General features: G+C 44.9%; 1 protein-coding gene across 2 annotated transcripts; it reads right to left on the reverse strand.

The window, feature by feature from the left end:
• Window positions 1-24: 24 nt before the first annotated feature.
• On the reverse strand, window positions 25-27,162 carry CRISPLD2 (cysteine rich secretory protein LCCL domain containing 2). Of its 2 annotated transcripts, none has more exons than XM_084533368.1 (15): window positions 26,939-27,162; window positions 22,592-22,918; window positions 16,981-17,099; window positions 15,142-15,274; window positions 14,922-15,037; window positions 13,186-13,286; window positions 11,620-11,778; window positions 10,816-10,876; window positions 10,151-10,217; window positions 9,027-9,157; window positions 8,838-8,881; window positions 8,310-8,382; window positions 7,634-7,709; window positions 3,107-3,240; window positions 25-981 (listed from the first exon to the last, which is right to left on the reverse strand). In XM_084533368.1, exons 2-15 carry the CDS (start codon window positions 22,832-22,834, stop codon window positions 927-929), a joined length of 1,512 nt encoding a protein of 503 aa, XP_084389494.1. In that variant the 5' UTR covers window positions 22,835-22,918; window positions 26,939-27,162; the 3' UTR covers window positions 25-926. The 2 variants fall into 2 exon arrangements, with proteins under 2 accessions (XP_084389494.1, XP_084389495.1); XM_084533369.1 differs by lacking the exon at window positions 26,939-27,162 and adding an exon at window positions 25,035-25,171.
• Window positions 27,163-27,828: the final 666 nt, after the last annotated feature.

Genomic DNA, 27,828 nt, shown 5'->3' on the forward strand with positions numbered 1-27,828 from the left:
GCACTGCTGTATAAAACAATACACTGCATTTAACTGAAGTTTTATTTTAAATGGCATGTAATATAGAATGAGATGTGCCAGCACAGGAGCCCCAGTTCATTGACTTCTCATGGGTTATGAGACTTGCAAAGTACCTGTGAATGTTTGACCAGCAAACACTAAACCTGCTGTTTTGATGATCTGGTGGCTTCATTTTCTGCAGCGTGGGTCTCTGCCACCATCTCGAGCCCTACTACAGTCCCCAGAAATCCTCGATATCCAGTCGGCAGAAACATCCTCTCCCCCACAGTACAACTTAGCCTAGTGCAATGCCCACACAGCAGCGCTGATGCATCTCAACTTGTTTCAAAAATACCAAATATTCTCTTCTTTAGCACACAAATCAAACATGCACAAGCACACCTTATCACAGCCCAAACTCTCCCCAAATGATGTGTCTTTTAAAACAGTTTCTTATATCAAAGGGCCCAGCATCTGGACTGTCACTCAGTTCTGAGTCTGTATATCACCACATCCATTGGAGAAGATGCTTCACCTCCCAAAAAAGCCATCCAGAGCCATGCTGAGATCCCTACAGCTGCTGTACATTGAGCCACCACAGTTCTGTGCAGCACACCTCTCTTGTAAATTGAAAGTTAGAATGGTTTATCATTGCTGAATGCCCCTAGAGAAACAAAAACACAAAACAAAAAGATACAACGCTGAACAGGTGCGATGAGATGCAAACAGCTGAGTCAGAACCTGTTGTCTTTTTTTTTTTTTGGTCTTTTTTTTTTTCCCCTTTTCTTTTTTTCTTTTCTTTTCTAATTCCCTGAAAGAGATTGGCAAGGAGGGTATGTTCAGAGCTGATGCCATCAGAGGAGCCTTCCTGTCTCTGGAGATCAGCGGAGCGCTCTCCAAAAGAAACTTGCACCTTCCTTGGGAATTTACTGCTTCACAGCAAAAATTCGGAAAGCATTTCCATCTGAAGGATTAATCAACCTGGAGAAAAAAAAAATAAAAAGAAAATGCAATCAACCAGATGTAGGCACTGCAGGACTCATGGTGCAAAAGAGCTACAGGAAGCTCCAAATTTCTCTGGGGTGCACCAATTCAGCATGCTGGGTCTGTGCTGATGTAGCCCCACCAGGAGCAGCTGCAGGACAGGAGAAAGACAAAGGATGAAAGAGAAGAGGCAGAAATTCATGAGTTCACTTTTTTTTTTTTTCATGCTTATGATCCAGATCTATGTCCTAATGTCAACAGAAGGAACTGGGAAATAAAAGCCCCTTTTACAACTCTGGCTTTTGTCTGGGGAACACTGTGCTCCCTTTTACAGAGATTTGTGCATAAAGAGAACATGTTCCCTAAAACCAGTTGTCAAATAGGCTGGCAGGCTCCCAGGGCCCATCTGGCCCATCTCCAGGTGCTGGCAATGGGAGCAGACAGATCAGCACATGTTAAGTGACAATCTATAGGTATATCCATTTTCCACCTTCAGAGGTGCTCCCAACAGCTCTGACTGAGCACAGGGCAAGAGCCCTCCCTGTTCCCAGCCCTGCTATGCTGCAAATCCCCAAGAGAAAAGCAAAATATCATATTCTCCTGTAAAGCACATGTTCCAACAAGGGTGAAGTCTCAGTAAATTTTAAAGGCAACCTTATCCTGTACCTGTTTGTACATGTATCTTTATAAAAGTTTGTTTCCAGTGTCCTAAAGGATAAGGTTTTCACCTTGATTTTTGAAAAGCTATTCCACCATCTCACAGCTCAGAGGTGCTCCTTCTTGCTGAGTGTAAATAACACTTTCCAAACCTTCATACTCATCCCTGCTGCTATAGCGTCTTTGGTTTCCCTCACCTCCTAGATCAGCACCTGGTGCTCATATTACATGTCACTGCCAGTGGGAGAGTTTATTCTTAGCTTGGCTAGAGTTTGTCATGCAAGAAAAAAGTTCTCTGTCAGTATAAAAGATAAATTAAAGGAAGACAGAGGTAGAAGAAAACTGGTATGAGCAGGAGATTCTGTGATATTAATCCAAAATGAAAGTAAATCTGCCAAATTACAGATCACACGGGTACAAAAAGCTGATTCTGGTAAATCTGTACCAAAGAATCTCATATTTAATGTCTTAGCTTTCCTGTTTGTTTTTTTTGTTTGTTTGTTTGTTTTTTAAATTATTATTATTATTATTTTCCTCTGCAGCAGTGTTTTGGAATATTCATTGTTAGAATATAAATATCAAAACTCAGCTGGATTTCTTATTATAACAAAGGAACCTCACAGAGCAGATAGACATGTCAGTAATAACCAAAACCCACCACAATAGTGATTAATGTTATTTTTTCAAATATAAGTTTGAGAACTCAGTACCATCACACCGATGTGTGAAAAAAATACATCACAAACTGAACCAGAAGTAGCAAATTAGAAAGGACTGAATGAGCTGCAACTCAATCACTGTGATCGTGTGCAGGTGGAAGGTTTTGGAAACACTGATTTGCAATTGTTCACAGAAACCAGCAAGGTTTGACCAAAAGAAGTCATGCAGAAGTACAAGGGTGGAAAACCCATCTTAAAAAACTGTTTGATCTTCTCTCTAGAGGTTAATTTGCTAATGTCTTTCAATAAGAATAGAGAAATCAAATTAATGAGTACAAACACATCCTAGACACCGAAATTCAATGGAAATCTCATTAAACCTCAAACCAAACTGAAAGCTGAAGAAATACCCATACTTATCTTTCAGACAAGCAAGTTTGGGAACTTTCTTCTTCATTAAAATTTAATTCCAAAAGATTATCCAATAATCATTGATGTAATAATTACAACAGTGGATTTTTAATGATATACGTATATAGCAAAATGTTTTAATATGGATTCATCTCTTTAAAAAAAATATCTTAATGGTATTTCATACCTTTTGCACTGGTCTGAAAGTAGCTACTGACTTGTGGAAGGTAAGAGCAGGACAACACGCTCTATTTGTTTGCATCTTCAAATTCACAGTGACACTGTTAAGTCATATTTCCAACTCACCAACCTTTCTAGCTGATATCTGCTGACTTTGACACACAACTGAACTTAAAATCAAGAATAAGAGGAAAGTACAAAGCAAAATATCCCACCTCTCAGACTGGACTCCATTCTTTAAGGAGCCAACATAAATTTTCTTCTTTTCTACCGGCATCACATCTACAAAGCCACCTTCTTCATCTGGAATGACTCCTGCATGCACGGCGCTTTTGCAGATACTGGAGCTCTGAAAAATATTGAGTTATTTTGACTTACAACCCATCTCTATTTTACATCTGGAGATTTACCTTCTCCACCAGAATCAAGGAAAAAAAAAATCAACAGAATAAAAGAGAGTGGAGTCAAAAGCTATGAAACAATTTTGTCATTCTTATGGACAGACTGGGGATGGTCATGGACCAGATCTGGGGATGTGATAAGCCCAGGTATCAAATGCAGAGGTGAAATAGCTGTAAGACCCAGTGCTGCCACGACATACAAGCAGCTGGTCCACTGAACAGAGAAACCGTGGTGGTGCAAACTCCTTGCTAGTGACCAGCCACTGTGCCAAAGCTTATTCACCCAGCTGCTTGCAAAGCAGATGCTTTTCCTGAATTAAGCTAAATGGCCACCAGCTATCTGGGAGAGTTCACATGCTCCTGTCTAGGAAAAAAAAAAAAAAAAAAAAAAAAAAAAACAGGAGGACTGCACCCCCAGAGTGGTGTAGCTTTGGGGCAGTTGGATATCCCATTACCCTGTAAGACTACACTGAGTACAGAAAGAGATTAACGCTTCTGAAAAAAAAAAAAAAAAAAAAACTAAAGCTTCTCCATTGCGCATCACTGTTACCCTGTTCTCCTTGATGTGCAGAGTCAGAAGAGCAAGAGGAACACAAAACACTGACAAATGATGACTAAGCTCTCAAAGAATCCAGGAAACAGAGCAAAAGCAGAGGAGGCTTAAGTGTAGTATAAACTTGGCCATCAACCCTCTAAAGGATTTACATACAGCAAGCTGGAACAACAACAAACAGATCAGTTTTGCGCAGGGAACTGCAGCAGGTGAAAATCCCAGCCCCATAAACTCCCTGATGGCTAAAACCCAAACTACTACAAAACCAGTGCCAAGGGCAAACATTCCCATCATGTACGTACAATACAGATCGTGCTGTTTCCTTCTCACAGCCATATATGGCAGGTTTGCCTTGTCCCCTATATATTTATCACTTTGGATCGACTACCTCTTGGCAGCTCCCTGGGTTTTTGAGAGTCAATTTGGTATTTTGCTTCTATATAAGGGCAAGGGAACGCTCTGTTTGGAAGATACGCTGTGAATTTGCCCTACTATGCAGTGGGAAATCTGTAAATCTAAAATTGGCTCATAAAATTAAACTGTCCTGAATCAATTTGCAACACTCTCCACTGGGAGACATCCTAAACGATGTTCTTCTCAAGGCATTCCTGCTTTTTCCAGGACTTGCTGTTCTGCTGCTTACTGAAAGCTTTGACCAGAAGGCTTTTTATTGCCTTACCCAAATCCTCCCCCTATCACTCTGTTGGATTACTGCTTTCTTCTATCACAGTCCAAGCTTTGCTTTGATGGATTGCTCACAGAGCTTTTGGAGGATGAGACATTTCAAGAATCAAGGCCATTCCTCTTGAACTCTGAAGTAGAGCAGCTGCCCAGACCACGCAATGGCTTTCCATGGCTTAGCCCCTTCACGTCTGCCTCAGCACCACACAGGTCTCTTGGGATGCTCTGAGAGCATTTCCTGATGAAATGGACTCTGAGGCATACCCCAATAAGATGACAGCACTTTTTTATAGTTGGCCATTAGCAGTGATCCGTGACTATGAATTTAATCATTCATAATTTCTTCATTAGCGTGACTGGTTTAATCGTTGAGTTCCTATCTCATGAGGGCTGAGCTACCCAGCTTGGATTACTCTGATGATAAAGGTCTCCTTCATGAAGTGATCTGTCCTCCTCCAACTAATTGCAGCACAGTTGTGGATAAAGGACCTTATCTCAAGAGTAGAGAGCCATTTCCTCTCCCAGCTCCGTCGGGCTCCTAAGCAGGGATGAGGAAGTGTTTCCCTTGCAGTGTTGCACACTAAGAGCCAGGCAAGTGACAGCATAAGTGACATAAAAGCTTTTGTATGGTCTCAATAAAGATCCCTAGGTGTTCACACAGCTCCAGCATCCCCCAGATCTGTCTCTGTTCACATCAGAAAGAGCTGAGCTACCTCCTCAGCACAGTCATGTGTTCAGAGACATTTTTTTCTCTAATTTTTCCAATTCAGAAACCTCACAGTGAGGTTGACCATGCGAGGTCAAAAGTAATTGACCCCAGAGAAGTAACTCTGAGCGTCCCACTACTGATGGTACCTCTGTGCATTCCAGAGACACGCCCACCATCTTCAGTGACATTACTGATGATTATAATCCAGAGATCCCTACAGACCCATAAAGCTACAACATGGGAACATGAGCAAGATTTTCTGTTCCCTAGCAGCTTGCTTGTCGCCGCTAATTTCAGCCCTGGGAGGATGCCATTCAGTGGATAGACCTGGGATTTGGGCATGAACTTTTCCTGTGGCATATCTGAGTGCATTTTTTTTCATTTACCCCAGATTTCAAGGCTCCTCTATATCCCCATTCCACAAACCCTTTGTGGTTCTGACTGCTGTGCCTTGTCATTCTGCCACTGCTCCCCAGTATCCCGGCTTTTTGGACGCCTCAGTCCACCTAGACCTCACCTCTTCTAAACGCACTTCCCTAGACCAGCCAAGCATTTTTGTCACCACTTCTTGGACTACGGACTCCTTAGCTGTCAGAGCATTTAGCAAATCAGTGCTTTGGCAAGTTTGCTAAGAAGCCATTTTCTTTTAGAGCACTTATTTAAGAAGACATGGTTGGGACACAATTCCCCCAGGGCCATGAAGGCCCTACACTCCAGATGCGTAGCTGTGCAAACCTCCCAGAAGACTTGCACTTGTCTCATCCAGCTCATTTTCTGCTTTAATTATTTCTCAGCCACAGGCTTGGGTTAATTCACAGCCTCCCCCCCCAGAGGGCATCCCGCACAGTCCATGCCCAGCAGAAAAGGACATTGCTCAAATTCTCCCTGCATTTCATGCCTGTGTATATGGTAAACTTTCCAGCCTGAGCATATATCACCATCAATACCTCCCCTTTGCAACATGTTTCACACCCTCCTCTTTTCCCCGGCTAGATTCTTTTAATCTTTTTTGCTACCAACCACTGATTCTGCTAAAATCCAAAGTGTTTTTCCTATTAGACGTGCAGCACACTATTAGCACAGCAGCCCAAAAAAAAGGTTAACCAAGCCTTCTAAGAGGTGGCCAAAAACGTTTTCCTTTTTTTTTTTTTTCCCCCCTCAAATCATGGTCCATACCCCAGTTTATGAAACACAATAACCAGAGGGGATGGTAGGAAATGGAGTTTATCCTTCATTAAAGGACACTAATCCTTTTGCGTCAGTACAAATAAGGAAGCAATGAAGCAATGCCAGCCCAAGATGCTGGTCCTCACCTAAAACCTTGTAATTGTATACCCCATTCAGGAGTAATCCAAGGTAGTTTTGTCTTCAGTAAAAGAAAAGGAAAACTATTTCCCATTTCCTGCAGGTCAGAGCACGCATAGAGGCAGATACCACGGGGCAACAGCTGTGCAATGGATTTGCATATGAGCTTGTCTAGGCTAACTTGTTTATGTTTCTATTTAAAAATAAATAAATATTAAATAATGGTCCCAAGTAAAATAAAAAATAATTATTTAAAAATCACTTCTCTCAATGGCTTTCCCCAAACTGTTGTATGATTTTCCCAGGGTGTTTTTCTCAGGAGTCTGCAATGCTCCATGTGGACCCTGAGCTGGGGATGCAGGCACTCACTGGGACCCACGATCAGCCCCAAAGCATGTTCCTACAGGCTAGACACAAGCCCTGAAGAGCTGGCATTTCTGAAGACAATCTCTGACAGGAAAAAAAGAGACACCCACAAATGGAAAAATGTTGAAACCCAGTTTTCAGAGGCCTAATATTAAGAGATTTCAAGAAAATGACTCTGCCTAGTTTTAGCATCAAGTCTCTGCTCATCCCCACGAGCAGAGTTTAGAAAAACAAACCGATAAAACCAACTCGCATGTTTTCTTTCCACTGCTCTGTGCTGTGTCCCAATTGCTCAAAAACACTGTTCAGCTCCCAGAAAGAGGAGAGGGGAGGGAGAAGACAGACTCCTTGTGCCAAAAACATAGTGTGGTTGTATATGCAGCATATATAATATAAGCCCTTTGGTGTTCATCTGTAGATCTCCAAACCAAGGCAGTGCTTTACCAACGCAAGCAAACATTACTGCTGTCTCGTGTCCATCACCCCAAAGTCCAGAAGAAGTCAGCACCAGAAACTGGAGGGGCTCCCCAAGCCCATTGACCCCAGCCTGTTGTCCACCACTGCTGCACTTTGTTGGTGCCACTTATTCCTTCATCCCCATCTACCCCAACCCCACGCTGCAGCGGTCATGGGGAGCTTTAATCCCTTCCTAAATCACAGAGAAAACCCCGCTCTGCAATACAGACATCGTGTTACATGGGGTCATCAGGGAAAGGAGCATACTCACATCTGCATAGATGTTTGTGCCAAACACCGGTGCCCAGTACGATGGCTCATCTTTACAGTGGGCTGGACAGTAAATCCTAGAAAACAATTTATTCAGATTTATTCTCTATACCAAGGCTCAACAGGAAAGCAAGCTGCATTCTTCGGAGATTTCAAGTGCCTGCATCTGGTCTGCAGGTGGCAACAGTGAATCTAATTATTTGTTCCCCTCAGATGACTTTTTGTCGTTACTACAGAACTGCAAACACAAGGGTTTAGACCAGTAAAAGAGGGATTAGTCTTTTATGAGTTTTTCAGAGGGGAGTGCTTATATTTTTGCAGAATGCTGTGCACATTATGATTTGCATGAATTTTGCCCCTGTCCTCTACTGCGACTGACACCTGCATAAGGCAGCTTTCAGCATTCCAGGCGTGGGCTCACTGAAACACGATCGCGTAGCCTGACTTCTGTATTACTGTAGCAGCCCAAAAGCTCATCATGTTTTCCACCACACTGCCCATGTGCCTGCTCGTGCTGAAAACACACTTTGGGGCAAAACACAGTGGCAGGAGGAAGTACACCGTTCCCAAAAGCTCTCAGATTTGGGGCTCTCACCATCCCTCCTCCGTTCACCTGTCCCTGCCCCAAGCAGTGCAGATTTAAGCTGAGCACAAATTTGCTCGAGGCACGCAGTTACCTTGGGCAATGGGTCGCAGGTTTCTTGAACTTGCACAGCTCAGCTACCGTGGTGTAGCAATCCAGTGTCTGTGCTGCGGAAATAAACACAGAGAAGGAAATAAACACAGAGAAGGAAATTACTAGACCCAATAGCCAAGCAGCTGTAGAAAACACTAGTCACAGGCATGCAGCACCCCTGGGGAGACCCACATCCAGGTGAGGGCACCAGGATTAAAGTCACTCACTCCTTCACCAGGAGCATGCACCCAGGAGAGGGCTGAGCAGCTCTCCCACAGAAGTCCTGCTGCCTTACTACAAGGTGGTTTTCAAAAGGTCAAAGCTCTCAGAAGAGAAAAGCAGCTGACCCACAAAACAGGGTATTTTTGTTACAGCCATGTAGCTATGTAGTTTCCAGACCCGTGGTATGGAGCCATTGGACATGATCACATAAAATTAAAAAGAGCACTGCATGGAATGGTATTTTCAACCATCTCATAAAACTGTAGTAAATATGGTTTCTTCTCAACTTCACAAACTTAAAACTTACTTGTGACTTTGGAAACCATGAATGCATTTGAAGGTTTACTTTTCCTGCAAAACAAGAAAAAATATGTATTAAAAAAATAAGCGTACTAAAATTACTTGAATCATTATGTCTGTGTATGCGTAAAAAAGATGACTGAACATCTGCTTATATTTAAAGCAAATATGAACACTTTTTTCACAGAGGCAGTACCTGAAAGACTCCACACCATTCCTGGTAGACTTCACAAAAGCTGGTGTCCTCCCCTTCCTCGTGATATCCACCAGCCCTCCTTTATTGTCCAGGATGCCGTAATGAATTGCAGCACGACATATGCTTGATGACTGGGAAGAGCACAACAAACAGTATGTGAAATAAATCTCATTCACAGAACAGCACTGAGCAACTGCTGTGCAAAAAAGCAATGAAGAAAGGAACCACCACCAAAGTGCCAAATGGAAAATAAACTGAATACACCCCTTTGGAATCTAACTCTTCCTCTCCCAACATAACCTTACTCTTTTGCTATTCTTACTATTATTTTAAGCACTGCTTGGTTGAATGACATTTATTTTATTTTTTTTTTTTTAGTATCAAAACCATACGCTTAGATACAGCTTAGGAAAAAAAAAAAAAAAAAGATAAAAATAAAAAGCAGCTTGGGAAGTTAACAACCAGTATGAAATATTTCCAGCTCTCAACAAAATAATCAAACCCAAAATATTTCTGCTGAAACCACTTGGAGGAGGAGGCTGTCTGCAGTCACAGAGGTTGCAGGGCAAAGATGTATCGTGGACGATGTAGTCACACATAAGGAGCAAATGGGGAAGCAAGCATGCTTTACAGAAATACCTTTTCATCTTCAACCTTCCTTCACTCCAACAGGAGTTTTCATGGGGAAACAGTGCCATGCCTTATTTGTAAACTATTGTGCTAGTTCAAGATCCAACAAATCTTCCCAAAATATTTAGTTACAACATTTTTACAGTGTTTGTAGTATGAAGTTTCTGTTCAGCATGACAGCTGCCCACACTAAAGAGGAACACTTTGTAAGAGCTGTCTATTGATCCTTATCCCTCACTTTCCATGGGTTTTATTGTGCATTAAGGGCATTTATGACAAAATCAAGCCTGGAGTCCCTTTGCCTTTCCAGACTGCTTCTTTTTTCATCACTAAGATGAGGAAAATACAGATAATCTTTATTAGCACCCGTTTACAGCACCACAACTGGAGAATATGGAAAGCCAAATTACACTAGAATTGTTGGCATTTCCCATTTCTGTTATTACCACTAACTCCCCACAAATTGCATCTATGAGCTATTAAAAGGTACTTACACTCTCATAATAAAATGTTCCAAAGATCTTTCCCTTACTGTACAAGCAGCCAGCTGGGCACAAATACCTAGTAAAGATATATATCTTTGAGAGTGGCGAAAAAACAATTCAAGAAAAACAGACTTTGACTCTATTTCATTTAATAGTCATTCCATTCATTTCACGTAACTCTTCCAATTTAAAAACAAGATTGCAAAATAGCTACTTTTTAAGACAGTTTCTCCACCCTCCTTAAAAACCCAACCAATATTTAGATTCTGTGGATTTGTTTTTTCTCCAAGTGATAAACTGTCCCGTTCTTTGCAGAAGCCTTAACCAGAAGTTCTTGACTGCCTGGGAGGGGACAAGCTATGAATTATTGGTCTGGCTTGGACAGTGGTGGAATGCACACGAAAGGCTCAAAAGTGACTCTGCCAAGATTTATTAAATGATTCTAGACACCTGGAACTGTGGGTCATGATAGCTGCATAAGAAAACTGAGTCACCTTACTGCTAGGCTTTGCTGAAAGCTTCGAACTGAGAGAAATGAAGGCTTTTTGCAAAGAGACCTGCCTAGACAGTTGCAAAAATATATATAGTATAGACTACACCTTGTTTGCAAGAACCTGCCAGTTTTGAGACCACTTTTCCCTGCACTGATCCATGAGGTATCAATAAAACATTACCTGTTGCATGTTGAGCCTCTGCATTTGTCTCTCATCTTGGTCTCACAGGTAATGACTTGTGCTGGAAGAAAAAAAGAAAAAAAAAAAAAGTGAAAATAAAGCTATGCTGTAAGATGAAAGAGACAGCCACTGCCTGCTCTTGGGCTGCAGTGAGGGGCAGCCACTGTACATCTTTCCTGGAGGTCTTTAGTGCAGTAAGATAAAATCTTATTGCAGACTGAGCAGCCTGGAGCTGTTGCCTCTTGAACTGTTCGCCCAAGACAGGTGTCTTTGGGAATATTAACAGGGAAGAAACATTTGACAGCCAAAGGCTTTGATTTACAGCCCGAGGTCTGCAGCCAGAGCTCTAATTCTCCATTTAATTACAGACTTGCAAGATGTTAGTAGATAAACTTGAAAAGGATGCATTTGCTTGCCTCGCCTTGTTTTCAGAGTAACTCTCTTTTAATTAACAGCGATTAGAAAACAACCAAGGAAATACTACCAACTCCACAAACAACTTCAGAAAGCTTCCCAAGCAAGACATAAAAAGGAAACCAATCAAAATCCCCAGAAAAGATGCAAAGAGGGTAACTGCTGAATTTAGAGACTTTTGAATGGGAAACCAAACCAATATTTCCTAAATTGTCTACTGACCTGGGGGCCTTCAGTTCATTGGTACTTTCTTAAGATGTCTTAACGGGCAGACTTTAAAGAACAGACAGGTATTGCAGATTGACATGCAGAAGGCACAAGGGGCTTTTGAAAGCTTTGCTCCCTGTTTTTGGTAGAGAAAAAAAAAAAAAAAAAAAGAGGCTGCCTTACTCATATAGGTCTCTGGGGAGGTTTTCTTGGGCTTGACAGGTTTGCTGGGCTTCTTCTCCGGAGGGTGGAACCACACGGGTTTCTGCTCTGAAATTTGTGGAGTCTCCACTTCGTTAGTCTCGTCTGTCTCAGTGATGAAGGTGTCCTCGTAACGGTAATCTTGTTAGAAAGGAGGATTAAAAATAATTACAGAGTGTTCACAACAACAAGGAAGTCAGGTTCCTTTTTGGAGGGAGAAGATTTGGTTTGACAAGGATCTGCTTTTAAACAGTGAGAAACCTAAAAACAGAAGTTAAATGCAGCACAGGACCATTGCCAGGGCAGGTACAGCACCAGGAGAGGAGATGTGCTTCTCCAGTGAGCTCCACATGAAGCGGAATTTATAGCATCTCGCAATAAAGGTTTGCAATGATCTAGACTAATTAATGAACAAGAGTGCTGAACACCTTGCAAAAAGAGGGCATTTGGGAAGGTGGCTAACACTTTTCTGCTCTTCAAACTGACCCCATCAGCACAGCTTCAGCTGGTTCTCTGGTAAAGCTCCTGCAGTGCCCCCCTGCTCCTGCAGAACAAGCTACTGGTGCAGCCAGGCAGAGGGATTTGGGACACGATGCCAGCAAAATTAATTCTGCTTAGCTGGCCCTCCACAAAACCTGACCCTGCTCTCATCCTCAGCAATAGGGAGGGGGGGGCGATGGATGGTGGCTCTGCAGGGGCTTTGAGGAAAAACAGCAGGGAGAAAGGGAGCTCTCCAGCTCCCACCTGCTCCCCAAGGGCTCCTCCCAACCCCAGGCAAAAAGTGATAAATGCAGCAACAGAAGCTTCTGCTCTGGGCAAGCCTCCAGGGAGCTTGCCTGTTTCTGAAATCCCAGTTCTTCATGAAGGAAAACACATGGGAAGGGATTAAAAAAAAAGAAAGAAAAAAAAGTCTCTTGATGCATGACCCAAGAAAATCCTGCATGCTAAGGGAGCAGCACTGCTTCATTGGACATTTCACAGCAATAAAAATATTTTTCGCTTTCTGTCCATCAAACTATTCCAAGAGAGCTCCTCCTCTCCTCCAAGAGACACAAATCGCTGTGTTCATTTGGCAGCCGTGAAAACCAAGGTGGGGAGGTAAAAGAAATGGAGAGGGAAGCACTGCGTCCCTGGCCCCTGAAGGAGCTGGGTGGGCAGCCAAGCTCTGCCCACCCACATCGCCTCCGGTAAGCGCTGGAGAACATTCCCTTCCCAAACAAACCCTGCGAGGACAGGGCCAGCCACCGAAATCCCGCCCCAGGTCCCCAGCCAAACCCACGCAAACACTGAGCCACTTCCCTCCATCCCAGTGCTCGCTCACATTTTCACGCTGAATCTGAGCTGGGAACTCTAAACAGCTCAGAGCCTTTCTGTGTCAGCCACAGCCGGTGATTTACCATTACGCTGAGATGTCTAAATAGTAAGGGTGGGTAATTGAAAGCTGTGACTGCTTCCAATTAAAAGTTTCCAGGTGAAAGCTGGCTCCAGCTTCTCCCCCAGGCAGGAGGGTGCTGGGAGCAAAGCATCCCGTCCCCAAACCCCACACACCTTTGTAGCAGAGGTTGTTCTGGCAGCCTCCTCCATAGCTGGGGGGGCACTCGGAGCAGGGGCGGCCGGTCTTGTATGGGGCCTCACCGATCCAGTTGCCTCTGCAAGGATGGGAGAAACGTATGCCCGTCAGACAACCAAATACCCATCCAAGCCCTGGCCCCAAATCTTTCAGCCACCAGCACTATGGGTGTGGGATAAGCAAGTGTTTCTGCTCTACTTGCAAAGGAAAATGTGGAAAAGACAGCCTGTCTCATCTCTTTCCATCCCACACTTGACTTCAGCTTTCTTGGGCATCAAAGCCACCGTTCTCCCAGCATTTTCTGCAACCCCCCCATGCAGCTGCACAGGCCAGGCATGAGCACGGCTCTTGCCATGTAAAAGCTGCTCTGTTTTCCATCTGGAACCATTTCCAAACAGCAAACTGCAGAAATCTGTGCCTCCCCCTGCCCAATTCCAGATCATCTGGGAATCAGAGCAGCACTTTGCGCTTCCCCCTCACCCAGCCCTGCCAGCAATTTTGCCTCTGAAGCTGCAGAAACTTCACCCCAGTCCAGAGCAACTAAGCAAAGACTAACCTGCTAGACCAGGAAAGCCTCGTGAGAAAAATGTTCCTTCTCATTTCACCTCCAGGACGATGATTTTAAGGGTTTACTTAATGAATTGTGTGCAATATCATCTTTATATTAAACTCTACTTCAAATACTGTGATTTAGTACACAGGAGTAAATCAATGGGTTACCACAGTTTCTCGAGAAACTACCCAGAAGCAAAAAGCCCTCTTTGGCCCTATTATTTCCGCGTATTTCCAGTGCCTCTATTGCAACTATTAGGGGCTGAGAAGGGTCAAGGAGCTGGAGTTCAGTCCATGGCTCCGAACTCTTTGGTTATTGCTCTTTCAACTGTCTCCACCTATGAGGCTAGATGAGGACAATGCACAAAAATGCCAGAGAAAAGAGATTAAGCAGAAACGGCAGAACTAGAGTATTTTTCCATCCAGCAGTGCTGAAAGGATGATGCACAAAGGAGCCCAGCCCGCGAGGGGCACTCCATGGGGATGGCACAATCCTGTGCATGGAGCAGGTTATTAAATCCCACCAAACTTCCCAGGAACATCACTTATGTAGCGACAGGGGCTTACACAACACACCCACGGGATGCTGCGGCCCAGATCGTGCTACAAACTCCTTGCAAAGCTCTAAGTTTGACTGCCAGCTTTGTACCCACACACCTTTTTTCTTAGTGCTGTTCTACCCTATAAACAGATGTTCTCCAAGCCATTACATTTGCATGTAGAGATTACCCTATTTCATTCGTTTGCTGTTTTAATCGTAAGCAAGCCTACTTCTCCTGTACCAGCAGTAGGGCTGGGGTACAGAGGCTATTGCTGGAAAGGAGGTCAGCAGCGTTAATCACCAGCTCTGTCCTCTCCCAGCTGCAAAGAGAGCAAGCCTCGCTTGGCAGTGCTCTCCAGCTCCGTCCTTGCCATCTCCTGCTCCTCCTTCCCATGGCAGCAACATCAAAGCTCCGGCCTGGCCCCAGCCCCTCATTCAGTTTTCCAGGCAATGCTCAGAAGTCTTGAACCAGCCCTGTGCTGCAGTCTAAAGAGAAAATTTAAAGCCACAACCACCAGTCTAGACTGCCTGAAATCTCTTCCCCAGATCCTGGGCTAGTTAAGCAACCTGCCAGCGCAGGGTTTTAGGAGAGCTGGAGGGAACCCAGCCCATCCGTCTTACTTGGGCGAGTAGTTGCAGACCAGGTAGACAGCATTCTCCCAGATCTCTCCCCAGACATTCATCCTCTTGCAGACGTTCACGGCACAGCCGATCCTGTTTGTTGTGGCCCAGACTATCTGCAAGGCAAGGCACACATTGAAAAGAAGCAAGCTTTGGGCACATTGCAGTGACAATGGGACATGGAGGGGCTGCAGAGGATAAATACAAATCCATCTCTTACCTGGGTGTAATGCGTGCACATGGAGCCAGTACATTTATCCGGGCACCATGGGTTGCACTCGTGAGGATATGGGTACGTGTAGTCCTTGACTTCATCATACCAAGACTGGACATGGAAAGCTGGAGAGCGATACCTGAAGGAGCAAAGGCCAGGCAGAGCTTAGATCACCAACCTCTGTTACAAGTTTTCAAACAGCACCTGTAGCCTCCCAGCATATTGCATTGCAAAGTCAATTTTTTTTAAAAAAAACACGACTGCTAATTTTATATAAAAATTTATTAAGGCAAGTTCCACTCATTGCGAAGGCGTTGCTTAAAAAAACAAAACCACCAATATCATGATCTGAAAATCAGGGAAAAAAATCTCACTGAAAACGTTAAAGGTAATTTCTTCCCCAAAATTCACATCCCAGTCTGACTTTCTGTATTATTTATAGGTTTAACATCTTCTTCAAATGTTGCTGACCTGAAATGTCCTCCTGGCTTTTCCACCCAACTACAAAAAACGTCTAGTTTGGCAGAAAGTTGTATTTTGAAAGTAAACAGAAGTTAAGGTTTGCCAACCAACTTAAACCAAAAGCCATCGTGTACCTATTTTACCACCAGGCAATTTGCTAAATCTGGAAGTCCATTAGGAGATCCTACTGTAAAACCTTTGAAAGCGAGTGAGCTTTTCACACTCACATCACACCAAAGGTTAATGCAGAGCACTTGGATCTCTGCACGCCTACCCCGCTGTCATTGCAGCAACTCCCCAGGCACACACTGCGTGTACTTTGTGCAAACTGTGCACGAGACCTTGCAGCACTGAACTACTTGTGCCATTTAGGGGAACGTGAATGTTTTTAAAATTATCTGGAGGAATTCATTTGCATTTTGCACGTTGTGTACACAGTGAGCAAACAGCACTCTGCAAACTCTATATAAAAGCAGAAGAGCGCTTCAAACCCACTACTTTTTATTGCTTTCAACAGCTCACATGAAGCAGGCAGTCAGAAATACAAATGACATCATTACCAACTGTAGTTTGTTCTTTCAGCCAACTCTTCATTAAAAATCATTCATTAGAAGTATTTTAAAAGCATTAATCTCCTGATGTCATTAAGTGAATACTTTCCAAGTCCTATTTCAGAGAAGAGGAAATTGAGGCAATCAAGTTATGGCCCGTTCCTGAAAAAACTGAGATAAATCTGATTTCTTTTTCCTCTCAGTGATTGCAATGGGAGCAAGATTGGATCTACCTCCATCAATAACCCATGGCCATCTTGAGCGCTTGTAGGGGAGCCAAGAACAGCCTGATCTTTTGACTGTTTCCAATGGATTAACCACTCGACTTTCCAATCATTATTTAATTTCTGCCAACAAAAACGGGCCCAATTTCTATATCAGGCCAATTTCACACAAGCAAATTTCCATTGCTTTCAACCAAGTTCTACCTGATTTACAAGCATAACAGCATTTTGTCCCATTAAGGTAGCTGAGCACATACAAAATATTGGCTTTATAAAGCAGTCTTATCCTACAACAGGCTTGATTACAGGGGCATAACAATAAGAAAATTTCACCATCAGATGGAGAGACAAATCCATTTGGAAGCATTAACTTCATGTCTCCTAGCTGGATTAACAACTCTCAGTTAAAAATCTTCTACAGGAAGATGAAAAAAAAAATTGCAGAGTGGTTTCAGTAAAGAGAAATTAGGAGTTGAGTAAATATTTATGGGACACACAGTAAGAGTAAACCTAAAGAATTACATCAGGAGCAAGGCAGACCTTTCACACTGGCTGGGAGGGCCCATAAGTTGCCTTTTGCAATTAGTGAGGAGCTTCCCAGTTCTTACCTGCCCCAGTGAACCGCCAGGTTCTGTCCAATTGACCGGATGAGGTCACTCGGCCCATGCTCCCACTCACACTTCTGAGCCCAAGAGTGGGCTGATCTTTCCAGCTCTTCATCCCAGGTCTGCAGCAAGTGGGGAAAAAAAAAAAAAAAAAGAACAGGTCAGTTTCTCCTCAGTTTGTTAGATCAAGAGAGCCAATCAACAGCAATTAGTAGAAAAAGAGACTACATTACAGCTCACTCCTGGGGTCTGGTCTGTCCTTCTGAGGTTGGCACATTTTAATGATGTGCTGTGACCTAAGAGCAAGCTTCTCAAAACGTCCCCCTGCCATGGAAATGCAAGGCATTTTTTGTCCTTGATGCCATGCTTCTTAAGAGAAGGTCTGGATAGGTCAAGAGAAAACAGACCTGGCAAGACGTCAAGAACACACCTGGACTCTCCACCCTAAAATACAGTAAGACATTCTTGACAGGTGTTTTCCTAATCAGTCAACAAAAAGTAATAAGAAAAAAAATCTGAGATCTCAATGCTTATTCATGGCACCTATATTTGAGATCTTTAATATGTAATATGCAGTAAGTGCCCCAACATACGATTTTCCATCCATTGTCCTTAATACCAGGACATTCCCTGGCTTTCCCATCAGCTGGGACTCCAGCTGTGGATGTGCACCTGCCCTCCACTATGGACAAAGCTGAAGTTTTTTTGAACCAATCCCCCAAACAAGGGATGATTATGTAGCTGCTGTGCCAGCGTGGGTCTGAGGCTCTTACTCCTTCCTCCCCTTCTTCTTCCTGAATAACTGCTGCGTGCACCAATGGATGCAGTCAAGCTCCCAGAGGTAGCCAAGCCCCAGAGCTGTTAAGCTCTCGTTAAAACAGGCATTAGGTTAGAAGTGACAAATTAACACTGCCACTGAGGGAAAGACATCAGACCTCACTGAATACCACTCAGTTACAAGCCAAACGAGAGCTCAAATACAATACAATGGCAAATAGGAAAACAGCCTTCATTGGCTTCACTGCCCAGGAGTATATTTGTTTCAAAGGCCAGACTTGCTGGATCCAGTAGCTAATGCCCTGAATTCATTGTGTGATAGCTGATCTGTTCAGAACAGTCCTAAGCAGAATTCACTGGGATGAAAATATTATTGCACATCTCTTCAAATAAAACCAGAGAGAAGAGAGGCCTTGCAATGTGTTTCCAGCCCATTCCAGCCCAGAGTGAGATCACATCCTCATTGAACATCATAAATAAATCTTCCTCAGTCCTAACTTCTCCATAAGAAGAGTGACTTCTGATCTCAGACACACCAAAGGACCTGTCAGAGCCCACCTGGGAGGACTTTAGGCTCCCGGACATTTGAAACCCAAAAATTGTTTATGCTGAGCAACCATTTGAACACAGTCTTGGGCAGTTACAGCTGGGATGGGGAGGGACTGCATGTCCCTGGTTAAAAGGACAGGAAAACAGCGTGTCTCTCAGAACCTGGTGCATCCACACTATCTTTGTAAAGGAAAAGTGAACTGATTGAACCGAGCTTACAGCCCAGAGCTCTGAGAACAGCTTATCATTACACATTACACACTCTGAGCTCTCCAGCTTGGCTTTGAACTGAGCAGTGGCCGAGCAAGTTCACGTCACTCTGCAAACCCCCTTGCGGGCACAGCTCTGACAGAGGGAATTAAACCATTTTCCACCTCAGCCCTCCAACACCTCAAAGGTGCGTGGTATCTGACCCACCACGTACACATTTCCAGACCTCTGTTTGGAGCAGACTATTGTGGTCGTGCCTAGACACACAGCTTTTTGTGGTCTCCCACTTTCTGCAGCAGGCAGTGACCAGCCACAGCCCGCCTTCCTATCCAACACATAAGCCACAGAAACTCTCCCAAGACACTGCTCCTACTTCTGACTTTCTAGCAGAGCATTATTCTTTGCAGCCCAAAAGGCAGAGACATTCCAAATCTCCTAATTTAATGCAGAGACGTTATGAGCAATAGGCCATTAAATGGAAATTGATGTGAACATGTGTGTTACATCTTCCTTTGATGCCTATGGATAAAATAAATGAACTCGGACAAAAGACACTCAACAGGCAATTGGGAATGAGCTACATCTTTGCATGGCTTTGTGCTTGATGAGTAGAGAAGCTCGTTTCTGCAGGCATCAGATTACAAAGCCGTCCCATTTAAATTAGAGCAGTTATTTGCCTATTTCTCCTCAGACATGAATGCGGTCGGGAGCCTGGAATAATTTCAGAGCAATAAACATATCAAAAAAAAAAAAAAAAAAAAAGATTTCAGACTTTCCCAGCTATGCTTGCAAGAATTCTTTATGCCAATATTCAAAGCAGTACCTAGGAAGACTACTGAAGCCAGAGGGGCATTGTTTGCCTATGCTCAGTTTCTTAAATCCACTCTAACAATCTGGCAAAGTTGCTTTTCACTGTTCAGAGGACAACAAGCCCATGGCATGAAAGTATTCCAAGCACCAGGCTAAGTTTGTATTCAGATTTCCCACCTTCACATTGATGTTCTGTTATCAGACCGCTGTAACGACAGGCAGCTACCTTGCTTTGAAAACACCCGTCTAGTCCATAGGAGGGAATTCTCAAGCAGAGGTTGTTAAAAGCCTTTGGGTATATAGGATTGCAAGTAATTTAGTACATGGACCCTCTTTCTTATTCCTGCAAATCTGGAGTGGCTTTTCAAAATACAGTGCACTCTGGACATGAAAAGTACAAGCATTGCACAGGTATCTTACAATGCAAACTGTAGGTTCAGATTTAGTAAGAACATATCCCATAAGGAGTTATATACTCAGCCTAACTAGCTTGTAGGTTTACACACTACAAGTATGCTATCTTAATTCTCCTCTCTCTTCTTTCTCCCCAGCTAAGACTTCTTCCAGCACTGGCAGTTTACTCTTACAAGTGGCATGAGAGTCCAGGACTGACAACAGCTGGCAGAAGCTGGAAGTGCTTTGCTAATCCACACAGAAATACTATCCCATCCCAACAAGAAAAGTCACCGCCCTACAGTTCAGAGGAAGGATGGATACCTTTTACATGAAAACAAACTATTTTCCTTCCCACAATCCTTACTGAGAACAGTTTTGTTTTATCCATCTGTCTTTGAGCTTCCACAAGAGGAAGGATTTCTGCCTTTCGTCACTGCTGAAAGCCATCTGACTAAGCCATCTTAAAAGGTCAAGATGCCTGAGGAATTGTTATGTTCTTTTTACTCTGGGCTCATTAATAAGGAGTTTGTTTTGTCTTGGCTCTTACCCACTGCTATGACTGCTGTTATATGCTCTATATGCACAATGAAAGTGCCGCTCATAAAGCTCCTAGAGGGTTAAGGTGATTCTGTATTTGAGAAACTTCATCAGGAAGATAAACTTCATCAGGAAGATAAACACTGCTCGTGCCTGGTCTATGTCAGAATCTACAATTCATTTTCCATTAATAGTCAATATACGTGCTAGCTTTCAATTAATTACACAAACCCAGCAGCAGAACGGTTCCTTTCTTCACTTCTTCACTCCACTTTACCTTTATCCTATATGCATACTCAGCAGTTCTTTTGATCTCCAGATAAGTCATGGTACTCACTGTGCTATTGCTTTCTTATTAATAGCCTTTACTGACTAAAGTTCATGCTGTAGTAGATAAATGTCTCTTTTTTCCTGGTATATATTAGCTGCCTCTGCCGCTCCAGATCACTTAAGTACATCAGATATGGAGCTGGGAGAGAGGACGTTCACTAGGCAGGGTTTGGAGGCTGGTGGCCAAGAACACATGTTCTACCTCCTTATCCACAAATTAGTGCCACACGTCGCCTGTGACGCTCCCCACTGGCACCAAAGGAGAAGGGAAAAGTTTATGTACAGTACTGAAGACAGACCATCCTCTTAAGCAAGTCCAAATGAGAAATGTCCTATGTAGAACAAAGGATTAAAGTGAAATTCACGTTCAGAATACACACTGCATTTCCAAGTAATATTGGGTAAACACGAATACTTGAAAGACTGATTATAGCCTTTCCAAGTAGCACCATCTTATACTCAGCTTCTTTCTTCGCAGCATATAAGGCCCTTTCATTTGCCCTCAATCGCCCATAAAACCACTAGAAAAGCACACTGAGCAAAGACAAACATAAAAGCGCAACCACGCTGCAAGCGTAAATAGCAGTCGGCCAGTGGACACTCCGCAACTGCAGCCCTCTCAGATCCTCAGAGCCAACCAAAACACATTTGGCTTTCTCATGCTTTGTGTTTACTCTCTGGAAATTAATCAAATCATCTCTTCCCTGGCAGCATCCTACAGGCTGCCTGCAGGAGAATGAGAGCCCTCTGAGAAAGAGATACAAAGCACCGGTTCTTAGAAAGGCGTGTGCTTTCTGACAGAAGCGGGATGCAACACCAGCAGTGTGACTGCTAGGAGGATGCAACCAAAGAACAATTGCCCTTCCTTACTATCCTCTGCTCTCCCTTCCCTTTTCCTTTCCCCTGCAATCAGAAAAGGCAGAATTTTCCAATTGCAGTATTCATTTCAGCACAGCTGGCAAACAATTTTGCATTACATTCAGTGTACTATTCCTTCTACCCTTTTAAACGTGGTCTTAACAAATCATTAGTCGTCGAATCTGTCAGCAAGAGCACACAGTTGAAGTCAGGCTACTTTCAGTCATAATTATATTTGCACACCGGGAAAAGGCACAAAAAAATTATTTGCCTACATCATTTTCTGGCCCCACAATATTTTGAAGGCTTGTCAAAAATAGCTCCAAGTAGGGTCTCTGGCATCAGGTGAAGAAAAACTATTCATCTGGATTGTTGATGGTAAAGGCATATTTCATACCAATACTTTTAAGTTCTCCCTCTGAAGTGGGGGAATACATTGACCAAACTTTTATTTCGGTTTCCTGAGCTGCAGAAAGCCAACAGCATTGACCCATCCACCTCTGAACTCCCCAGAGCCTTTCCAGCAATTTCCAGGGACTGAACTTCTCTGCAGATAGAGACACATTCCTTGAGCCCAGCTCGTCTAAGGAGCTGAGCAGATTCCCAGCAGTGTCGTGAACATCACAGCCATAAGCTCTGGTGATCAGCATATAATGAAAGGGCAGGTGCTATCTGCTGTGCTAGGTGGTAGCTGATGGCAACCATCAGAGGTTTCTCTGAGCAGACTGTGTCATCCCAAAACACTACCAGAAGGGTATAAAAGCTGGGGCAGGGTATACATGGGTTAAACACTAGGGAAAATTTGATGCTTTTATGACATTAAGGTAATGGAAGAACCTGCTGAGGCAGGCTGTGGAATTGCCATCACTGGATATGTGTCCAGGGCTGGGCTAGACGCTCGTTTATGAATAATGGAACCAGTCCTGAAGCTATGCAGCGGATGGACTAGATGACCCGTTAGTGGCCCTTTCCAACCAAAACAGTCCAATAATCTGAAGCCTCGTTCACTCTGGTATTAAACTGCTCCAGGAAACCTCTTGAGAAAAACTTACTTTAGAGGAAATTTGCTGCACCTCTTGCACCATAAGGAATTTTTTATTTTTATTTTTAAGTAAAAATTAAGCTAGGTATCAGAAGCTGTACTCACCATATATTCCATATTGGAGGCTGATGGATACACTTGACCTCTTAATTTATTGTGGAGCATCAATATCTCCTGTCTGTCTGAAAATAAAATGGCTCTCTTGGATCTGGAGTGAGCTTCCCCATCCTGATATTTACTCAAGATTCTCTCTAGGTGACTCGAGTTGGTCAAGACGAAGCATTTGGCTGCGTTGGCCAAGAGCAGTACACATCCAAGAGGCAGGATCCAGGGCAGGGCAAGATTCATGGCTCCTCCTCTACAGCTGGCAGAAGCGGTGATGAAGACAACAGTAGGGTTTCCTTTCGGGGATTTCTAAGGCTCAGCACGGATCTGGGTTTGGGGGAGAAACAGGCAGTGAGAGCAGTGCCAGAGAAGCTCTTGGCAAGTATGACCCCCGCCAAAGAAGCCACACAACCCAGATTTTTGCTTGAAAATGAATGTTTCTTAGAGCCTAAGCTGTTATTGCTCCCCGAAAGGATGGGAGGACCTAAGCACCAACCTCAGATGATGGGAACTCAGCTTATTACACCAGGGAGCTCCAACGGCATTGGTCTGGGAGTGAGAATTAGCTGGGCACAGTGACGAGTGCCTTCTGCACCGAGGGTGCCAGGGGTGCAGGTGTCACCCAGAAATGCCCAGCAGCTCCGAATAATCCCACCTGTGCCTCTTAAAAATGGGAGAGGGAGCCATTTGCAGCCACTTTCCCCCAAAGGGTCGTTAAAGTGGAGAACGGATATGAGTAAAAGGGAAAGTAAAATTCCCAGCAAGCCAGATCGTCGAGGTCAGACATGAGCAGGAGCTATTTCGGAGGCCCCACTCTGCCAATAGACATCCAGCTGAGCAGCAGCCAGACTCCGTGAAGGCAGCTGTTTATGTGAAATGTCATCGTAACGTCGAACAATCAAAATTCCTACTGGTGAATGACGCACTGGGGTGTTCTCACTGACGCTGCCCCAGCGCCTTACGGCGGGTGGGTGCGCAGCCAGGCAGATGAATTATGGCAGGCGAGGAGAGGAGCCGGAGCACCCGGCCTCCCCCAGCCAGAAGATTAGGCGTTCCCAAGCACACTCGCTGGGCACCAGCTCCAAGGGCTGACCCGCTCAGAGATGATCTCGTTTTGGTCATTTGCATGGCTCCACTTAATCCCCGTCCCCTCCCTGTGAGACGCTTGCTCCGTGGTGCTCCCTCTCCACCTGCTATTTCCTAGCAATTCCTCCCTTCCTCTCCCCCCCCTCCCTGACTTCTTGGTCCAACGAGCCATGTGCGTCTCAGCTGGCTTTATTTGGATCATGAGCTGTGCAGGGAAGGGAATATGGGCTGCTGCAGGGCTCTGCAACATCTAGTCCTCTTTAGGTGGGATCCGAGAGCTACCAGAACAGAGTCAACCCATAAGAGGCAATAAATATCCATGCAGACAGTGCAAGCACAAAGTCTTCCTCCTTAAGGCTATAGTTTGGAATAAAGCTTCCCCATCTCTGCCATTAACACAAGGTTAGGATTTAGTTTTGACAATGCTGTTAAAAAGAGATGCTGAAAGTGTACCTACAAAGGAAACAAGCTGCAGATGAGCAGGAGCTTCAGCCCCACGACATGGGGCTGGACACAGTGAGACAGGATGAGTCGGAAGCTGGCCAAGGCAGGGATGAACTTTCCAGCTGGAAAAGTTTCTCAAATATAAAGTCCCAAAACCCCTGTTCCCCAGAACCAACAGCATCTGTGGAGGAGAGCGGCAAGCACAAAAGTGCTTTGCAGAGGCGGGGAACCCCCAAAACTCCCACCAGGAAACCCAGAAAAAGCATAGGGTATCTACACAATAAAAGCAAGTCCCTGTTTGGGGATTCTTACTGTAATAAGGCCGGATGAAAACCAGCTGCTATCTGTCACCCTCCAGGCAGAGCATTAAGCCTTTGCCTCGGTAGAACAATGCAGGGATATAATTTGTTAAGTTTAGGTAACGGCTTCTCATCATTCCTGGCTCTGCAAAGCAAGCCGAACACACGTGCCATGTCCCCAGCCCCGGGCACACGTGAAAGACAGGGCTCTTGGTGGCCCGGGGAGAAACCCTGCTGTAACCTCATCCTCTTCCCAGCCCTCTTTGCTGGCATTTGCCTCCCCCAGAGCAGGAGCCCAGCTTTCTAACCCGGCTAAAGAGAGGTAGGGGAGGCAAAACGAGCTGTTGCTTTTGTAGACTGTCTGACCCAAATTCAGGCAACAATTCCTACTTTGAGGCACTTCCCTACGAGTTTAAAAATAGATGCGCTGCCACGGCCCTTCACAATGCAGCCATTTAGTGTGAGCAATTTTAACTGCAGCCTGCCCTGTAGGTAGAGCGGGCAGAAACAGACGGCCAACATAGGCTGCAGTTGTACCCCTTCATTTGGCTGGGTGCCCTCCGCTAAATAGGAGCCCGTATCCACCACCCATCTAAGGCAAACACTGAACTTACAGAAAGTGCAGCTTGAAAAATCAGCCGGGCCATCCGGAAAGCCCAAAGGATCTGCCCCACTCACGGCTCCGCGACCAAGCCAACGCGCCTGGAGCCCTGCAACAGATGGTGCTTTATGCCCCAGGATGGTCCTCCCTCTATCTCCCTTGCAGGCGCAGGGGTGTTTTGCACCTCTCTAAAATTAAATAATTTTAGTGTTTCTTTCACTTTGGGTCGCCTGCTTTGGGTCCAGGTGGGGAGCGCTCAGCACCGAGCATCCAAAGGAAGGATGATGTGATGGGAGCAGGACAGGGAGCCAAGAGCTCCCCTCCCGGAGATTAATTGGAAGCAGCAGATAGATGCTCACATTTCAGAAAGCCCTCATTGATTTCAGATGTCCATCTGCTTGCCTCCCCTAATATCCTCATGCCCAGGTGCAACAAAACACTGGGCCATGTGTTAGAGCTCAGCCAGCTCAAATGCCCTGCAGAGCTGGGGCACAGCCTCAGGGGCTGCACTCAAAACTCCTCATTAGGGAAGATTGAAAGCATATTTGAGTTGGGATTTGATATTATTCAAGGAGAATTATCAGCTGACGGTCAGCTGAGCAAGCCTCTGTTGTTGTTTTCAAAGGTTCGAGAGAAGAATTAGCACAGCCTCCCTTTAAACGCATCAGGCCCCTGATGCTGGTGCCAGGTAAACATCTGGGAGCAATCAGAAACCAGTGAGTCGGCAGAAAGCGACTCCCGAATACGCTGCAAGGCACGGCCGAGCTGGGGACAAAGGGGAGGCCTTCCTCTGGGGGCTGAGGAAGTTAAAAAGCAGCTCCGGACTTTGGAAGAGATTATTTTCAGAAAGCTATTTCCCCAGCTCAGGGACAGTGCCTGCATGTCACAGAAAGCAGAAGGGCTGGCAGCGTTTGGAGGCTGGCATGCAGTGCTGCCTCCTGCATTTCCTTACGTCCTCGCCTCCCCTTAGCACAGCACGGCTGTTGATCTTTAGCTGCCTCCCTGGGGAAGTGCACAAATGTGTCTCTACTCCTCATTATGGGTAAAGCCTGCAGCCAAAACACCCTGACACCTGTGGGATTATACCTGGGGCAAGCTGACACTGCAGGGTAATGCAAGAGTTAGCACAAGATGCCAGCAGAGCATCTGAAATAGCAAAGCAGAAGGGAGTTCGCCTAGGATCAGCTTTTAACCTGTGCAAAGCAGTCCAGTGACAAAGCCACAGTGTGCTCCATGCATTGCATGCCAAGTCATCCACTTAACAGAGATCCACACATTTCATGCTTTAAAATATTGCCCTGGCTTCAAAAGAAAAGTGGGATGACAAGTTCCTTGACACAGGACATAACACAGTCTGCACAGAGCACACCACAAATCCCGCATCTTCAAGGCCATGGGCAAAAACATCTGGATCTGTCATTACAATCCTTCCCACAGAACTCAAGGGGGTGAGTTTCTATGCAAAACCACACAGAAAACCCACTGGTAACAGACACAACATGTGACAACACCGTGAAATTCCTTCTAGACAGGGCTTTGGAGCAGAGTTGCACAAACACAGGCTTCCTGGAGCAGACTAGATATGCCTATGGGTTGCCAAGTCATGGAAGCTGCTACAGCATCCCTTAGATAATTTTTAAATATTATTTCAAATAAAAATTATCTATCTAATTATCTGTGGTAATCTTCTCCTCTACTTGCAACCTCTTCCCATTCATTCGAGATTAATGCGTATAAACCTTGCGTTACCCTGCAAAGCACCCCTCAGTACAGCTCAGAGGGCATCGCGTTGTTTTATACCATGCAGGGAGCAATTTGGAGAAGTTATGAAAATTGTGCCCACTTGACAAAGCCGTTTCTCCCCCACACACACACCCAAACCACATTTCAGAAGCCGGGACCAAAGCTTACACTCACCTTGCCGAGCACTTCCAAGTCCCCACGAAGTTGTAGCTCCTCCAAGCCTGCTTGTGGAAAATAAATTATAGAGCTGAACTATTTAAATGAGGAGGGGGAAAAGGATGAAATAAGCCCAAGGAGGTGCAGGGAATGCAAGGTCTCAGCTCAGCAGCTAGAACCAACTGTGGTCTCGCAGAGCTCCCCAGTGGTATTTATGCACTCCAGGCAAAGAGGACAACTCTGGAACATCCTGTTTGGCAATCAGCCTGGTTAAAAAAAAAAAAAAAAAAAAAAAAAAAAAAAGGGAAGAAAAGGAGGCAGGAGCAAGGAGCTGAGTGGTGTCACTTCAGATCTCTCAGTGGTTTGAAGAGTCACCGGGGCTAGGAAAATTAGGACCATCCTCCCAAAGGCTGTAACACAACACGCGGGAGGGGGGGTGAAGGAGGAGAAGGAGGCGGAGAAGGAGTGCGAGCAGACTGGGATATAAAAAGGGTTTTCTTTGCTCTCCCTGCAGGCAGTTTTCAAGCAGAGCTGTGGGCGCATCCTCCCTGCTGCGATGGGGAGACCGCGATGGCTCGGTGAGGACTGATGATGAGTTTTAGGGCAGAAAACCAAAATAGGGGTTTTCTGCAAGGGACAAGGGCCAGCTATCTCCCGGATCAGCCTTTCCCAGCTCTCCATGGGAAAAGCCCAAGGGTGGCCTTGGGGATGTCCTGTGCCAGGAGCAGGGTCCCCGAGATGGCAGCAGCACTCCTCTGTCCCACAGCTAGGCATTTGCTGGGAAAAGGGAGATTTATTTCCCTCTGTGGTTCATTCCCAGAGCTTGCCCGGCACCAACATTCCCTGCACACACACGCCGCTGCCGGCACAGAACGAGGAAAATAAAAAGTGAGCGAAGCATCTGGGCA

The sequence above is a fragment of the Aythya ferina genome (assembly GCF_964211825.1).
Source record: "Aythya ferina genome assembly, chromosome: 12".
Taxonomy (NCBI): domain Eukaryota; kingdom Metazoa; phylum Chordata; class Aves; order Anseriformes; family Anatidae; genus Aythya; species Aythya ferina.

Bases quoted from the DNA above. Each gene is read 5' to 3' on its own strand.
- CRISPLD2 (XM_084533368.1), bottom strand. From the start codon at position 22,834: ATGAATCTTGCCCTGCCCTGGATCCTGCCTCTTGGATGTGTACTGCTC. The intron at 13,287-14,921 runs GTAAGACGGATG...CCATCCTTGCAG, and splicing joins GTCTGCAACTACTCGCCCAA to AGGCAACTGGATCGGTGAGG. The intron at 982-3,106 runs GTGGGATATTTT...TTTTTTCTCCAG, and splicing joins AATGGAGTCCAGTCTGAGAG to GTTGATTAATCCTTCAGATG.